The sequence below is a fragment of the Pavona decussata genome, unplaced genomic scaffold (genome assembly GCF_977016875.1).
Source record: "Pavona decussata unplaced genomic scaffold, jaPavDecu1.1 SCAFFOLD_112, whole genome shotgun sequence".
Lineage (NCBI taxonomy): Eukaryota > Metazoa > Cnidaria > Anthozoa > Scleractinia > Agariciidae > Pavona > Pavona decussata.
In genome coordinates, this window is record NW_028145526.1 from 40,001 (window position 1) to 52,653 (window position 12,653).

The following is a 12,653-nucleotide window of genomic DNA, read 5'->3' on the forward strand; positions in this document are numbered from 1 at the left end:
GCAGACCGCAGCAACCAATAGAGAGGAGTGGAGAAGCTCTGTGAAGGCCCTATGTGCCACGAGGCACGAAAAGGATATATGATGATGATGTCTTAACAGCTAATCACAACAATGCTTCTTTTTCCAGCTTAAAATTGTTTAAAAAGTATCAAACAACAGTAATCAATTGCCCTTACCTTCCGCACATGTTTCGCCAACGAATCCGATCTTGCACTGACAGCTATAGCCTACATTGGAGCAGGTACCTCCGTTCAAGCATGGACTTGAATAACATGGTTCATTTTCTGCAACATTAACGTTTAAAAATGCTACATTTCCAGCCTTCGAAAAGAACAAATGTTCCATGAACAAACTGAAGCCAACAAGAAATTAAACCAACTGCCGCAGTATTATAATCCTCACCGGCAGGTTTTAATTAACTAAGCTAAATTCTTTCCGACAGAATATACTCATCATTAATGTGTGCATTGTCCACTATCAATTGAAATCAGGGATAGTGCAGTGTCGACAGCCCTCCCCCCCCCCCCAAAAAAAAAAGTGGGTAGGGTTCGATCCCAGGACTCGGCGTTGCATGTGGGTTGAGTTTGTTGTTGTTTCTCGTCTTTCTTCAGAGAGGTTTTGCTCCGGGTACGCCGATTTTCCCCTCTCATTAACAACCAACATTTCCAATTTCATATTCGGGATCTGGGATCTTAGGACCAAGGAATTGTCAGTCGCAGCAGACTGTGAAAGTGCCACGCACATTAAACAGGAGGCAGCAAGGTCGATACGCCTTTGGAATCAGCTTCAGTAGCTTTACAAGCCAGTGTTTCCTTTTCTATTGTAACCTTGTCTTGGCAAGCTTCAATTTACTTTTTAAGACCAGGAGATGTATAACTACGAGGTTATTAGAGAAATGGCAATAAAACGTAAAGACTTTTGAGGTGCGTAGCGGGAAGTGATCATACAAAATAACATAAGAATGACGTCGTTATTTATAAACGGCGGCCATCTTTCATCCGCTATCCTAATTTCATCATTTCCCTAAAATTTCAAGCATCAAAAGTCCCTTTAAGGTGCTTGAACACAGTTTTCGCGCGCTTCGCAAATTCAGTGCATGACACTATTAAGCGCGCGCTATGGTTGTGGTAGGCAAATACGACGTCGATAAGTCGATCCCTCAATTTTATATCAAATGGCTCAAAAGTTGAGCTTTGTCGTTAAAATAACTCAGTTTCTCGTTTGTGAACTTTTTTCGCCAAGCAAAGAAAGCAAGTTAACGAAGACTTAAGCCTTTTTGCATGCTTTTTATCTTTACTATGAAATCCCAATTAATAGCCACACAGGCGCATTTGACCAAAACTTTGTGACTTGTTGTTTTAGTGGAAAGGAACTGTTTTCTAATAAGCCGAAATAGGACAAAATAGTAGTTCTCTATAGGTCTAACTCTCCTACTAACAAAAACTTAAATCTGATAGAGGCTATCTTGGAAAACATTTTAAAAAGTGCAAAAAAACAATATTTAAAGGGGATGTCTCTGTCAAAATTACATGAAAGCAGCGTCACTTTGTCACTATTTTGTGACTTCTCTGGAGACAAAAAATGGAAAAAAAATATAATGAATGCATTTGCTAAAAAAAAGGAAACCTATTATTTGAGTACCCTTACGAGCTCGCCGCGTTCCTATGGCAACGGCACCTAGCTCAACAACAAGAATCCAAATACATTCCTTCTTTGTTAATCTTGCATCATGCTAATTTCGGGCACCCAGAAGTACGTAGTTTACAAATAACGTTTAGTAACACCTGTATACTAGAAAAATGTGTCCGGCCACTTTAATTGACTAAAAATTAACAAAGAGAAAAACACCAACATGATCAAACAGTAGTTAGAACACTCAAATGATATAAGACCATGAAAGTAAACGTTAGAAAGTGGACATTGATGAATGAGACAAAAGTTTTAGAACAATCTGCCTTTCTAAGTAATTCAATGGACACTCTCCTACTAAAGCAAATTATTTCCATATAAATTTCCGAAAAAATCGCAAGGTTTCGTGGCGCTTTGTTCAAATATTTAGGAGCGCGTCCGTGTAAGAACCTCTCACTCAAATTTCAATGGAAAATGTATTTCCTTTATATTTTCTGCACAAGACAAGCAACATATACAATAAACAAAAAACGTAATTGTTTGGGCTGATTCGCGTGTTTCATATTTTTGGGAATTTTTTTATAGCTACCTCAAATAGCACAGAAAATCGAAAATTAAAACACAATATTTTGGGGTCACTTCAAAGTCGCTTTAAACTTACACATTCAGTAAAACAGCTTAATTCTTACAGGATTACTAGATTATTGTTTCTTCTTTCCAAATAACTAAAAACTGTTTGTCTTTATGGAAAGGAAGCAAAGTCACTTTGATTTTTTTGTCTCAACCCCTAAAATTCGCTTTCTCCATTTTTGCCAATGAAGCCTTTAAATAAATCGATTTTTCTCAATGGTGGGATCTTAGCTTGAAAAATGACTTTCATCACTCTCTAGTTCTAAGGCTAACCAGCAAATACAGTAATTAAAAGTTGTGGGCACAATTCAGTTTGAAGAGCAAAAAATTTCGATAAGTTGCCGAAAATTCAACTTTATGTATAAAAAAACCCTCAGAAAATAATAAAAGCGATTTTTAGGGGTTGAGAAAAAATCAAAATGTTTTCTTCCCTTTAATGAAGACAAACAGTTTTAGTTATTTAGAAAGAGGAAACAGTAATCTAGTAATCCTGAAAGAATTAAGCTCGTTCACTTAATGTGTGATTTTTAAGCGACTTTGGAGTGACTCCAAAATGTTGCTTTAATTTTCAATTTTCTGTGCTATTTGAGATGGCTAAAGAAAAGAAATCCCCCCTCCTCTCAAAAAAAAAAAAAAAAAACAAGCGAATAAGACCAAATAAACACCATTTTTTTTGTTCATTGTATATGTTGGTTGTAGAAAATATAAAGGAAATCTATATTCTACCGAGATTTGAGTGAGTGGTTCTTACGCGGACGCACTCTTAAAAATCCGAAACAATGGTCATGTTTGTATTATGTCACAACTTTAGGTTACGTTTAGTTAGATTGTCTGTAGAGGAAAATCTGAAACCCACGGCTTCCTGACCTGATTTATTACTTTCTCTGAGATCACAGTTTATACCTGAACAGAATGACCTACTCCGGAGAAGAACGTGTAATTTTTTGCTGTTTTGTATTGTGTTGTATTGTATCGTATTCTATTGTATTGTATTGTATTGTATTGATCATAAACGCAGTAGACTATTTTGCTTCGAGTGCTATCTCGCAAACATCTTATTGTGAAAACGTAATCTAAAAAATGCCCTCACAAAGTTTAGAGGTATCATTAACCCAGGATACTAAAAAATTATGAAGCCTTTAAATATTGTAAACAACTGCAATGTTCAAGGGCAACCTTAATAGAAAACGAAAAGCTTAAACGGTTTTGCTTTAAGAGTATCACAAAAAGGTTGGACAATGTACATTAAGCTTATCATAAAATAAACCAACCATAAACTAACCATTAACTGAAAGTTTTAACATACAGTTAATGAAATCGAGTTACGCGCCAGTTTTCCCGTTTTCCCCTAATTACACATTGTGCGACTTAACCAATGAGAATAGTAACTTACCAGCACACTGATCCTGCAGTTGTGTCACTGTTTTGTTCAGAGATTCAACGGCAGACTGGAGCTCTGAGAGATTAGAAAGGAGTATTAAACCCAAATAATAAACATTTTTGGTATAAGCTGTGCCAAAAGTTACACAACTCTTCGGTTTGAGCTAAAAGAAGAAAGGGATGTCAAAAAAATAAATTAATGAGATGTTTTAGGTCTCACCAATCATTGAAATTTGTAGCCGGACAAATGTGATCTCTGGAAATGGAAACATTATCTTTCAGTTAGCTAGAATGCCGATTTTTATGCCCAGCGGTCTGAGGGTTTGAATACTTGAGATATCAGTAAATTTTTTATTGAGGTGACAAAGCCAAATAACATTTCTGTGCTTAGTCCTCGATAATAAAGCGGATGTAGTATAACTGTTAGCAATAGAAAGATCGTCAGAGCAAGAAATTTTAGGGCATTTAAGATAAACACAGCCGATGAGCAGAGATTTGTTGGCATTTTACACACTTGATTTGTGTGGAAAAGCATTTGAGAGTGAATGAATGGCAAGGGTGCAAAATTTTCTGTCTTGTATCTTAAAATGGGGGGTTTTCTAGGTTCGTTCAAAATGAAAAAAGAAAAGATTTCTATTGGATGAATAAGCTTTAATTCCCAAGGTAACCAACCTTGGTTGTCACTCTTCAGTTCATTCAATTCTTCGGCTTGAGCTAAAAAAAGAAAGGGATATAAAAAGCATAAATCAATGAGATGTTTTGAATCCTTTCCTTAATTGTGTAGACTAAACAGAAATTTGTTTTAGTTACGCATTAAAACTCATCTAATAGAGCTTTGGCAAAAATTGGCCACTTCACCAATCATCGTAGTTTGTTCCTGGACCGATATGGTCTCTAGAAATAAAAATACTATCTTTCAACGAGTTATAACGCTAACTTTCTACGATCTGAGGGTTTGGATACTCCAGAAATCAGTAATTTTTTTTTGAGTTGACAGGCCTAGTAACATTTCTCTACTTACTTTCTTGATTGAAAAAAAAAGGAGTTGCGGTATAACTGTTAGCAGTAGGAAAATCATCATAGAGAGAGATTTTAGGCCAGGAAACCACAACGGGGAGATCTAATTAATGACAGTTCAACCTACCCTGAAGCCAGCGTTTCTTCCATAGAATCAATTTCATAAACTGATTTAATTTTAAGAAAACCACGACACTGCTGAGTTTTACAGACATATCTCGGCAGTTGCCTCTGCCATCTTTAGTGAGAAATGAACAACAAATTTGTGTGGAAAAGCATTTGAGCGTGACTGAATGGTAAGGGTGCAAATTCTCTGTCTTGTATCTTAGAATAAGGGGTTTTCTAGGTTCTTTTGAATTGAAAAAAGATTTCTATTAGATAAATAAGCTTCAATTGCTAAAGCAACCAACATTGGTTGTCACTCTTCAGTTCATTCAATTTTTCAGCTTGAGCTAAGAGAAGAAAGAGATATAAAAAACATAAATCAATGAGATGTTTTAAATCCTTTCCGTAATTGTGTAAACTGAACAGAAATTTGTTTTAGTTACGCATTAAAACTCATCTATTAGGGTTTTGGCAACAATTGGCCACTTCACCAACCATCGTAGTTTGTTCCTGGACCAATATGGTCTCTAGAAATAGAAATACTATCTTTCAACGAGTTAGAACGCTAATTTTCTACGATCTGAAGGTTTGGATATATCAGAAATCAGTAATTTTTTTTTGAGGTGACAGGCCTAGTAATATTTCTCTACTTAGTTTCTTGATTGAAAAAAAAAAAAAAAAAAAAAAAAAAAAAAACACGAGTTGCGGTATAACTGTTAGCAATAGGAAAATCATCATAGAGAGAGATTTTAGGCCAGTAAACCACAACGGGGAGATTTAACTAATAACAGGTCAACCTACCCTGAAGCCAGCGTTTCTTCCAGAGAATCAATTTTATAAACTGATTTAAATTTAAGAAAAACACGACACTGCTGAGTTTTACAGACATGTCTCGGCAGTTGCCTCTGCCATCTTTAGTGTGTAATGAACAACAAATTTGTGTGGAAAAGCATTTGAGCATGACTGAATGGTAAGGATGCAAATTCTCTGTCTTGTATCTTAGAATAGGGGGTCTTCCAGGTTCGTTTGAAATGAAAGAAAAGGTTTCTATAGGATGAATTAGCCTTAATTGCAAAAGATACCAACCTTGGTTGTAACTCTTCAGTTTAATTAATTCTTCGGTTTTAGCTAAAAGAAAAAACGGATATCAAAAACATAAATTAATGAGATGTTTTAAATCCTTTCTGTAATTGTGTGGTCTGAACAGAAATTTGTTTTAGTCACGCATTAAAACTCATCTATTAGGGTTTTGGCAACAATTGGCCACTTCACCAATCATCTTAGTTTGTTCCTGGACCGATATGGTCTCTAGAAATAGAAATACTATCTTTCAACGAGTTAGAACGCTAATTTTCCACGATCTGAGGGTTTGGATACTTCAGAAATCAGAATATATATTTTTTTTAGTTGACAGGCCTAGTAACATTTCTCTACTTACATTCTTGATTGAAAAAAAAAAGAGTTGCAGTATAACTGTTAGCAATAGGAAAATCATCATAGAGAGAGATTTTAGGCCAGGAAACCACAACGCGGAGATTTAATTAATGACAGTTCAACCTACTCTGAAGCCAGCGTTTCTTTCAGAGAATCAATTTCATAAACTGATTTAATTTTAAGAAAAAGACGACACTGCTGAGTTTTACAGACATGTTTTGGCAGTTGCCTCTGCCATCTTTAGTGTAAAAGGAACAACAAATTTGTGTGGAAAAGCATTTGAGCGTGACTGAATGGTAAATGTGCAAATTCTCTGTCTTGTATTTTAGAATGGGGGGTCTTCCAGGTTCGTTTGAAATGAAAAAAAATTTCTATTGGATGAATATGCTTCAATTGCCAAAGCAACCAACCTTGGTTGTCACTCTTCAGTTCATTCAATTCTTCGGCTTGAGCTAAGAGAAGAAAGAGGTATAAAAAAACATAAATCAATGAGATATTTTAAATCCTTTCCGTAACTGTGTAGACTAAACAGAAATTTGTTTTAGTTACGCATTGAAAATCATCTAATAGGGCTTTGGCAACAATTGGCCGCTTCACCAATCATCGTAGTTTGTTCCTGGACCAATATGGTCTCTAGACATAGAACTAGTATCTTTCCACGAGTTAGAACGCTAATTTTCTACGATCTGAGGGTTTGGATATATCAGAAATCAGTATATTTGTTTTTTTAGTTGACAGGCCTAGTAACATTTCTCTACTTAATTTCTTGATTGAAAAAAAAAAAGAGTTGCAGTATAACTGTTAGCAATAGGAAGATCATCACAGAGAGAGAGTCAAGGCCAGTAAACCACAACGCGGAGATTTAATTAATGACAGTTCAACCTACTCTGAAGCCAGCGTTTCTTTCAGAGAATCAATTTCATAAACTGATTTAATTTTAAGAAAAAGACGACACTGCTGAGTTTTACAGACATGTTTTGGCAGTTGCCTCTGCCATCTTTGGTGTAAAAGGAGCAACAAATTTGTGTGGAAAAGCATTTGAGCGTGACTGAATGGTAAATGTGCAAATTCTCTGTCTTGTATCTTAGAATGGGGGGTTTTCTAGATTCGTTTGAAATGAAAAAAATTTCTATTGGATGAATATGCTTCAATTGCCAAAGCAACCAACCTTGGTTGTCACTCTTCAGTTCATTCAATTCTTCGGCTTGAGCTAAGAGAAGAAAGAGGTATAAAAAAACATAAATCAATGAGATATTTCAAATCCTTTCCGTAACTGTGTAGACTAAACAGAAATTTGTCTTAGTTACGCATTAAAACTCATCTAATAGGGCTTTGGCAACAATTGGCCGCTTCACCAATCATCGTAGTTTGTTTCTGGACCAATATGGTCTCTAGAAATAGAAATACTATCTTTCAACGAGTTAGAACGCTAATTTTCTACGATCTGAGGGTTTGCATATATCAGAAATCAGTATATTTGTTTGTTTGGTTGACAGGCCTAGTAACATTTCTCTACTTAATTTCTTGATTGAAAAAAAAAAGAGTTGCAGTATAACTGTTAGCAATAGGAAGATCATTATAGAGAGAGATTTTAGGCCAATAAACCACAACGGGAAGATTTCATTAATGACAGTTCAACCTACCCTGAAGTTAGCGTCTCTTCCAGATAATCAATTCCATAAAGTGATTTAATTTTAAGAAAAACACAACACTGCTGAGTTTTACAGACATGTTTCGGCAGTTGCCTCTCCATATTTAGTGTGTAATAAACAACAAATTTGTGTGGAAAAGCATTTAAGCATAACTGAATGGTAAGCGTGCGAATTCTCTGTCTTGTATCTTAGAATGGGGGGTCTTCCAAGTTCGTTTGAAATGAAAGAAAAGGTTTCTATGGGATGAATTAGCCTTAATTGCCAAAGATACCAACCTTGGTTGTAACTCTTCAGTTTAATTAATTCTTCGGTTTTAGCTAAAAGAAGAAACGGATATCAAAAACATAAATTAATGAGATGTTTTAAATCCTTTCCGAAATGGTGTAGACTGAACAGAAATTTGTTTTAGTCACGCATTAAAACTCATCTATTAGGGTTTTGGCAACAATTGGCCACTTCACCAATTATCTTAGTTTGTTCCTGGAACAACATGGTCTCTAGAAATAGAAATACTATCTTTCAACGAGTTAGAACGCTAATTATCCACGATCTGAGGGTTTGGATACTTCAGAAATCAGTATATATATATTTTTTAGTTGACAGGCCTAGTAACATTTCTCTACTTACATTCTTGATTGAAAATAAAAAGGAGTTGCAGTATAACTGTTAGCAATAGGAAGATCATCATAGAGAGAGACTTTAGGCCAGTAAACCACAACGCGGAGATTTAATTAATGACAGTTCAACCTACTCTGAAGCCAGCGTTTCTTTCAGAGAATCAATTTCATAAACTGATTTAATTTTAAGAAAAAGACGACACTGCTGAGTTTTACAGACATGTTTTGGCAGTTGCCTCTGCCATCTTTAGTGTAAAAGGAACAACAAATTTGTGTGGAAAAGCATTTGAGCGTGACTGAATGGTAAATGTGCAAATCCTCTGTCTTGTATCTTAGAATGGGGGGTTTTCTAGGTTCGTTTGAAATGAAAAAAAATTTCTATTGGATGAATATGCTTCAATTGCCAAAGCAACCAACCTTGGTTGTCACTCCTCAGTTCATTCAATTCTTCGGCTTGAGCTAAGAGAAGAAAGAGGTATAAAAAAACATAAATCAATGAGATATTTTAAATCCTTTCCGTAACTGTGTAGACTAAACAGAAATTTGTTTTAGTTACGCATTAAAACTCATCTAATAGGGCTTTGGCAACAATTGGCCACTTCACCAATCATCGTAAATTGTTCCTGGACCAATATGGTCTCTAGACATATAACTACTATCTTTCAACGAGTTAGAACGCTAATTTTCTACCATCTGAGGGTTTGGATATATCAGAAATCAGTATATTTGTTTTTTTAGTTGACAGGCCTAGTAACATTTCTCTACTTAATTTCTCGATTGAAAAAAAAAAAAAGAGTTGCAGTATAACTGTTAGCAATAGGAAGATCATTATAGAGAGAGATTTTAGGCCAGTAAACCACAACGGGGAGATTTCATTAATGACAGTTCAACCTACCCTGAAGCCAGCGTCTCTTCCAGATAATCAATTCCATAAAGTGATTTAATTTTAAGAAAAACACAACACTGCTGAGTTTTACAGACATGTTTCGGCAGTTGCCTCTGCCATCTTTAGTGTATAATAAACAACAAATTTGTGTGGAAAAGCATTTGAGCATGACTGAATGGTAAATGTGCAAATTCTCTGTCTTGTATCTTAGAATGGGGGGTCTTCCAGGTTCGTTTGAAATGAAAGAAAAGGTTTTTATGGGATGAATTAGCCTTAACTGCAAAAGATACCAACCTTGGTTGTAACTCTTCAGTTTAATTAATTCTTCGGTTTTAGCTAAAAGGAGAAACGGATATCAAAAACATAAATTAATGAGATGTTTTGAATCCTTTCCTTAATTGTGTAGACTGAACAGAAATTTGTTTTAGTCACGCATTAAAACTCATCTATTAGGGTTTTGGCAACAATTGGCCACTTCACCAATCATCTTAGTTTGTTCCTGGAACAACATGGTCTCTAGAAATAGAAATACTATCTTTCAACGAGTTAGAACGCTAATTTTCCACGATCTGAGGGTTTGGATACTTCAGAAATCAGTATATATATATTTTTTAGTTGACAGGCCTAGTAACATTTCTCTACTTACATTCTTGATTGAAAAAAAAAAGGAGTTGCAGTATAACTGTTAGCAATAGGAAGATCATCATAGAGAGAGACTTTAGGCCAGTAAACCACAACGCGGAGATTTAATTAATGACAGTTCAACCTACTCTGAAGCCAGCGTTTCTTTCAGAGAATCAATTTCATAAACTGATTTAATTTTAAGAAAAAGACGACACTGCTGAGTTTTACAGACATGTTTTGGCAGTTGCCTCTGCCATCTTTAGTGTAAAAGGAACAACAAATTTGTGTGGAAAAGCATTTGAGCGTGACTGAATGGTAAATGTGCAAATTCTCTGTCTGGTATCTTAGAATGGTAGTTACTAAAACCCGGAACGACCCACAACGACCCACAACGATCCACAACGACCCACAACGATCCACAACGATCCACAACGATCTCAAAACGAACCACAACGATCTCAAAACGACCCACAACGATCTCAAAACGACCCACAACGAAAGAACAAAAGAAACCACCCAAGCAAAAAATATCAAAAACTTAACTTTTGGATTTTGGCCATCGAATAAAGATTTGTATGAGTCACACGAAAAGTTTTATCAGCTTTGCTCTCCGTAAACATCCATCTTGAGGCTACTTAGGGTAATTTTCGTCTACATTCGTGCCGCGACGCGCCCTTTGTAGTAACTACGGTCCACTACAAAGTAAATCATTAATAGACCTTATTTGGGTCTGCGAAATCTGCGAGCCAGCGAGCCATGCGAGCCACCGTGCGAGCCATGCGAGTCACGCGAGTCATGCGAGTCATGCGAGCCACAGTGCAAATGTTAAGAATTTTAATTTGTTTTATTTACATTCGCGTGAGAAAATTTTGGACGAATTTTTTTCTTTGTTTTTTTTTTTTTTTTTTTTTTTTGTTTTTTTTTTTTCGTTTTTGTTATAATTTTGGAGAGAATTTTGCCTATTCAAAATCGCCCAAGATGCGCAAAAAAATAAAAACATTACGCAAAAATTTATTAAGGTTCAAGACTTCAGAAAAAAAATCCGAGAAAAACATACGGCTGCACCGCTACTCGCATAGGTATCTATTGATACATGTCATTCATTGATATCCACGTGGAACTTCATTCAAGAAAAAAAAAGCAAAAGAACAGCACTGTTCGATCTCCGTGTGTTGGCGTCAAGAATGGTGAGTAAATCGCGCCATTTTAACAGGTTTGGTCTTTAGTCGAGAATCAGAGTTATCAGCACTCTGTCGGTTGGCTGACTGCTGCATGTGGTTGTCCTTTCCCGTAGACAAGTCTTTCTTCAAAACTCGCCACTAGAGTGGCAGAGGTTGGTTTCGAGATAGCATTCGACCCACCAGCTGACGGCAAATGCTTCTGTTACGCTGCCTCTTTTCAAATTGAATTTAGTGCGACAATATTGACTTCGCTCATCTTTGAGTACTCATTTATCATACCTTACAAGTTTGGAATGACACTGACAATCAGCCCTGACGTGTCAATTACAGTCAACCCAGGTCACGCGTGAACAGTATTTCCAAGAATGAAATGAACATTCGAATTTCTCTTTGTAATGTCCGACGTGTGAATGGAATGTTGGACATTTCTCTGGAAATCGTTCAGAAAAAGACGCATTAACTGAAAAAAAAAAAGATTCAAAATACTTGGGAAACAATTGTTATTCTTGAAATATTCAATTTTGCAGTGTAAAGAAAAATTCATAGCTTTATACCGTCAATAACCTAGGGAAATTTATACGGGAACTCTGAAATCTCGTTGGCGACTTTCAAAACTGACATGTAAATTTCAAAATTCCGTTCAAATTTCAAAAATATCGTTCACGCGTGACCTGGGTTGACTGTAACAAAAAGTATCATGGTTTGCGTTGTCCCACTGGAAGAATTAAATATTGCGATGTTATTCATCTTGTTCCGATGCTCTTGTTCTTGTTCTTATGTGAATGTAAATAAAACAAATAAAAATTCTTAACATTTATACTGTGGCTCGCATGACTCGCGTGACTCGCATGGCTCGCACGGCTCGCATGGCTCGCACGGCTCGCATGGCTCGCATGGCTCACACCTTGGCTCGCATGGCTCGCTGACTCGCAGATTTTTATCACTCACCTTATTTCTGAAGCAAGGCCTCAACGAAGTGTTATTTGTCAAGTATAGTTATCTCTCCATTTGTTCTTTGGTTACATTAGGCACCGACCATTAGAAAAGTTATGGGGGGCTGGAATTTTTTTCGTTATCGAATTCTTTGCATGAATTTAAAACAATTGCGTACAATGGAACTCGTGGTAGATATGTACATGAGATCTCTGTCGTCTTGATGGTCATTGTCATAACACTGCAATCTCAGTTCGCTTCGTTAGCGCAGAAATCGGCAAGAAATTATAGCGCGTCGCGGCACGAGTTTACGGAAAGCAAAGCTGATGAAACTTTTCGTGTGATTTATATAAATCTTAATTCAATGGCCGCCCGAAGAGACATCGATCGTACTTACAAATGTGTCTCTGAATGGAGATTCTTTCTCGTGAAAAGCTGCATTTGCTCAATTATTTTGTCCTGTTTTTGACAACCTTATGAATGTGTTACCGGAATATCAAAGGTATTCTTGGAAGTTGTGAGTCATTATGTTTGCTATTCAGTATGCGTTTCAATTTTTGAAAAA

At 36.1% G+C, this 12,653-nt stretch overlaps 1 protein-coding gene across 1 annotated transcript in view; it reads right to left on the bottom strand.

Annotated features, from left to right (window-relative positions):
• The window catches only part of LOC146470650 (uncharacterized), an 18,669-nt gene extending 8,438 nt beyond the window's left edge, over positions 1–10,231 (bottom strand). Inside the window, exons 1-11 of the mRNA XM_085121713.1 lie at positions 10,207–10,231; positions 9,645–9,686; positions 8,882–8,923; positions 8,123–8,164; positions 7,364–7,405; positions 6,606–6,647; positions 5,848–5,889; positions 5,067–5,108; positions 4,312–4,353; positions 3,653–3,715; positions 177–284 (exon numbers count right to left, since the gene is read on the bottom strand). Of these exons, the coding sequence (XP_084977839.1) occupies positions 177–284; positions 3,653–3,715; positions 4,312–4,353; positions 5,067–5,108; positions 5,848–5,889; positions 6,606–6,647; positions 7,364–7,405; positions 8,123–8,164; positions 8,882–8,923; positions 9,645–9,686; positions 10,207–10,231 (532 nt within the window). The remainder of the gene's footprint in view (positions 1–176; positions 285–3,652; positions 3,716–4,311; positions 4,354–5,066; positions 5,109–5,847; positions 5,890–6,605; positions 6,648–7,363; positions 7,406–8,122; positions 8,165–8,881; positions 8,924–9,644; positions 9,687–10,206) is intronic.
• Between the last annotated feature and the right edge of the window lie 2,422 nt (positions 10,232–12,653).